The sequence below is a fragment of the Hyposmocoma kahamanoa genome, unplaced genomic scaffold, assembly GCF_003589595.1.
Source record: "Hyposmocoma kahamanoa isolate Upper Pololo Valley unplaced genomic scaffold, ASM358959v1 62, whole genome shotgun sequence".
NCBI classification, from domain to species: domain Eukaryota; kingdom Metazoa; phylum Arthropoda; class Insecta; order Lepidoptera; family Cosmopterigidae; genus Hyposmocoma; species Hyposmocoma kahamanoa.
The window spans coordinates 23,100,549-23,104,259 of NW_020653850.1; the positions used below are offsets into that span (position 1 = coordinate 23,100,549).

A 3,711-nucleotide genomic window follows, 5' to 3' on the forward strand; every position below is an offset into this window, starting at 1 on the left:
AATAAATGATATGAAATTATTTTGAAAGTAAAGTTGGAACACGTATTTTTATTTGTTAAAGCTGTCTCTAAAATAAGCGAAGTGGTTAAGTTTGAATGAGGAAATATTAGTACTCGTAATAAACAGTACAAGCTGTTGCTCGCTATTGGAGCAATGTACTCCACAGTACTCCACATTGCTCCACTTTTCAAGGACAAACATTATTGTAATCATTCAATTACACGATACATAGCAAACCGATTGTCAGTTTTATTCCATTACCAGTAGATGTCATTTTCCTCTACGTTAGCCGGATTCCGTAGGTTTTATAAACATATATTTTCTGTAGTTGTTCGACGGCGCTTTGCTTGGATACTCGTGTCGAGTTTACGTTAAAAAACAACAAAAAATGGTAAAAGTTAAAGTCGAACAGGGTTTGTTGGAAGGGGAGCAATTAGATTTAGTGACAGGAGACGGAAAATATTATAGTTTTAAAGGTGTACCTTATGCCGAACCGCCAGTTGGACCACTTAGATTCAAGGTTAGTAATTCAATCTTAATTAAAGATTACCAATTGTTCATGTCATTTCGGCAAATTGGATAATGAGTAAGTTTAAATCTTTTACCAGATCTTATGAGCAAAGACGTGAATGTGGTATACACTCATGTATTTATTAGAGGTCTCGAAGTCGAAAAAAGGTTAAATTGTGATAACAATATTGTTTGAACCACACTGGCCACGTATACCAGAACGTTATTTGAAAAAGAGCAATTTCAGTCGTCATTCCCATAAATATTAATAATAAATATTGATAATGTTATTCAGCCTTTTCTTTAGTGTACCTCTTATATATACATATATATAATATAAATGGATATTTATCACCAGGCTCCCCAACCACCAAAGCCATGGAGTGGTATAAGAAAAGCAACAGAACACGGACCAGTCTGTCCCCAGAAAGACATGTTCACCCAGCAATACATCCCGGGAAGCGAAGACTGTCTATACTTAAACGTCTACACCAGGGATCTTAAACCAACCTCACCTTTACCTGTAATGTTCTTCATTCATGGAGGTGCTTACAAGAGCGGTTCAGGCAATGAGGACAATTATGGACCAGATTTTCTTGTCAATCATGATGTGGTTTTAGTCACAATTAATTATAGGTTTGAGGTTTTGGGTTTTCTCTGTCTTGATATTGAAGACGTGCCTGGTAATGCTGGTTTGAAAGACCAAGTTACTGCTCTTAAGTGGGTGCAGAAAAATATTGCACAATTTGGTGGAGACCCCAAAAATGTCACTGTCTTTGGAGAAAGTGCCGGAGGAGCATCTACAGCTCTTCATGTTTTGTCTCCTATGTCCAAAGGATTATTTAAGAGGGCTATCTCAATGAGTGGTGTCCCAATTTGTGATTGGGCAACATCTTTTGAACCAAAAAGACGAGCGTTTGTTTTAGGACAACAACTTGGCTTTGAAACAAATGATGCCTCCAAACTTTTTCACTTCTTGCAAAGCGTGCCCGTTGAAAAATTAGTTGATGTACAACCTTGTGTAATTGCAGCTGAAGAACCATTCAATAGTCTTCTAAAGTTTGTACCTGTAGTAGAGAAAGATTTTGGTAAAGAAAATTTCCTAAGTATGGACCCAGAAGAAGCGCTTCGAAGAGGACAAATAAATGAAGTCGATGTCATGATAGGCTATACTGATAAAGAAGGTTTGATTGCAATCCCCTTTTTTGAAACTTCTTTACAATCTTATAATAAATATCCAGAAATTCTGGTACCAAGACATATTTTTTACAAGAGCTCTCCTGTCAAGGTTTTGGAGCTCGCTGATAAAATTAAAAATCATTACTTTGGAGACAAACCAATCACAGTTGAGGATATAGAAAAGGCTGTTGTCGTGTTCAGTGCATCTTATTTCGTTTACGACATTACAAAATACATAAGACTTCTCCCAAGAACGGGCAATAGCAAGAGATATATGTACTGTTTCTCAAGTGTCTCAGAAAGGAACATTTATGGACAAATGGGAGCCAAGTTCGGTATTACAGGAGCGAGCCACTTGGATGACTTGATGTATTTGTTCGATGCGAAGAAAACAAAATTGATGATAGACAAAAACAGCAAAAGTTATAAAATGATATTTAAAACGTGTGTCTTGTTTACCAATTTCGCTAAATTTGGGTAAGTATTTTGTTGCTACGTACGGATAGAAGAAAACTGGTCGTCTCCCATTGTTTATAAAGTTTAACTTCACCTTTGTGCCACTTGCGATTAGATTATAGTACGTCACCAAAGACCTGCGAGCTGTTGGATGTAAGAAATCTCAAATTTAAACGTCGGTGATAATTAACTAGTTGAGCAAAATAATAACTTCTGTAAACATACATAGGTTAAAATATGATAGTTGATCGATAAATCATCTATCATCATAATCTCTTGCATCTTTTTGCAGAAATCCCACTCCTGACAAGTCTTTAGGGGTGACCTGGCCTGAATACGATAATATTCAAGAAGAATATTTGGATATCGGAGAAACCCTTACTCCTGGAAAGAAATCGTACAAAGAAGACATTGATTTCTGGCAAAGCGTGTATGAAGCGGCTGGAGAGAAATAGAAATAGTGGAAAAAGAACGAATCGCGGAACATGTATTATGTAATAAAAGCAAAATCAGTTGTATATGTGTAGTTATTGCTGTCTATGCATTTATGAATATGCATTATGAATTTTGATATCACTGTTATCTGTTATCATACTAATGTTAATTGAGGATTAAAATCACTATTTAAATTTATGATATATAAGTTATCTACCTATTTGTTATTACGCAATACATAGTGACGACCTTACCAGACCTTATATCATATTATGAGGTTATATTTTAATGAGGATGAATGACAGAAGATTCACGAAGATTTATAAGGCGAGCGTAAGCGAACAAATTTTGTAAGGGCCGACCGAGGCGAACTTAACACGAACAATCGAGGACGTGTTGTAAAGAAAGGTCTAAAGTACCCTTAACCACGAGCGTGAATGAAAGCATTGATGTGTGTTAATGAGGCGAAAAATGTGTATCAGGATCGTAGAATGTTGAAGGCTGTTGTCTCTGCGTACCTCCAGGAAAGGGTGTGAAGTGAATGTACATATGTGTACTGCTGGGTCATGGAAAAACTTCTTTTTTCCCTGTATTTTTCCACGTTCGATCGCGACACCTGTCAAAAGTTGAAGACACTGTACTGTGTTATGAGAATTTGTGAAAATAAGCAGCAAGATTATTGTCACAAATTCGTAAAATAGACAGCATGGTTCAGAAAATTACATTTAGCAATGTTTACACAATTTTAAATCATGCTAAATTAAACTTTAATAGATATTCTCTTGACTTCGAATTATATTTTTCCTATCTTATCGAATTAGCAGAAATTCAGACTGGTTAATTTTTTAAACATTCAACCGTAGAATACGTGAGCTTACCGATGTTGCTACTGCTAGACTAGTTTACCTTAGTTACTTCCATAGTATAATATCCTACGAGATTCTCATCTGGGGTAAAGCGGCAGATATACAAACAATATTTGTGTTGCAAAACGGAACGATTCGTTCTATGTACCGTTTAGGTTCTCGGGTTTCTCTCAGAAAAAAGTTTAAGGAGACTGGTATCATAACTGTGGCATTTAGTCAAATATTTTGTATGCCCGTAAAAGTATACATAATTTCATTAAGAAAG

The 3,711-nt window shown here is 35.8% G+C and overlaps 1 protein-coding gene across 1 annotated transcript; it reads left to right on the forward strand.

The window, feature by feature from the left end:
• The first annotated feature begins 355 nt into the window (after window positions 1-355).
• Window positions 356-3,316, forward strand: LOC113229857 (juvenile hormone esterase-like). The gene is made up of 3 exons (XM_026463542.1): window positions 356-520; window positions 869-2,166; window positions 2,438-3,316. The coding sequence occupies exons 1-3, from the start codon at window positions 389-391 to the stop codon at window positions 2,598-2,600; spliced, it is 1,593 nt and encodes a 530-aa protein (XP_026319327.1). The 5' UTR covers window positions 356-388; the 3' UTR covers window positions 2,601-3,316.
• The last annotated feature ends 395 nt before the right edge of the window (window positions 3,317-3,711 follow it).

Excerpts from the sequence above, each read along its gene's own strand:
- LOC113229857 (XM_026463542.1), top strand. The coding sequence starts at position 389 with ATGGTAAAAGTTAAAGTCGAACAGGGTTTGTTGGAAGGGGAGCAATTA. Across the intron at positions 521-868 it reads TTGGACCACTTAGATTCAAG|GCTCCCCAACCACCAAAGCC; the intron begins GTTAGTAATTCA and ends ATTTATCACCAG. Across the intron at positions 2,167-2,437 it reads ACCAATTTCGCTAAATTTGG|AAATCCCACTCCTGACAAGT; the intron begins GTAAGTATTTTG and ends ATCTTTTTGCAG.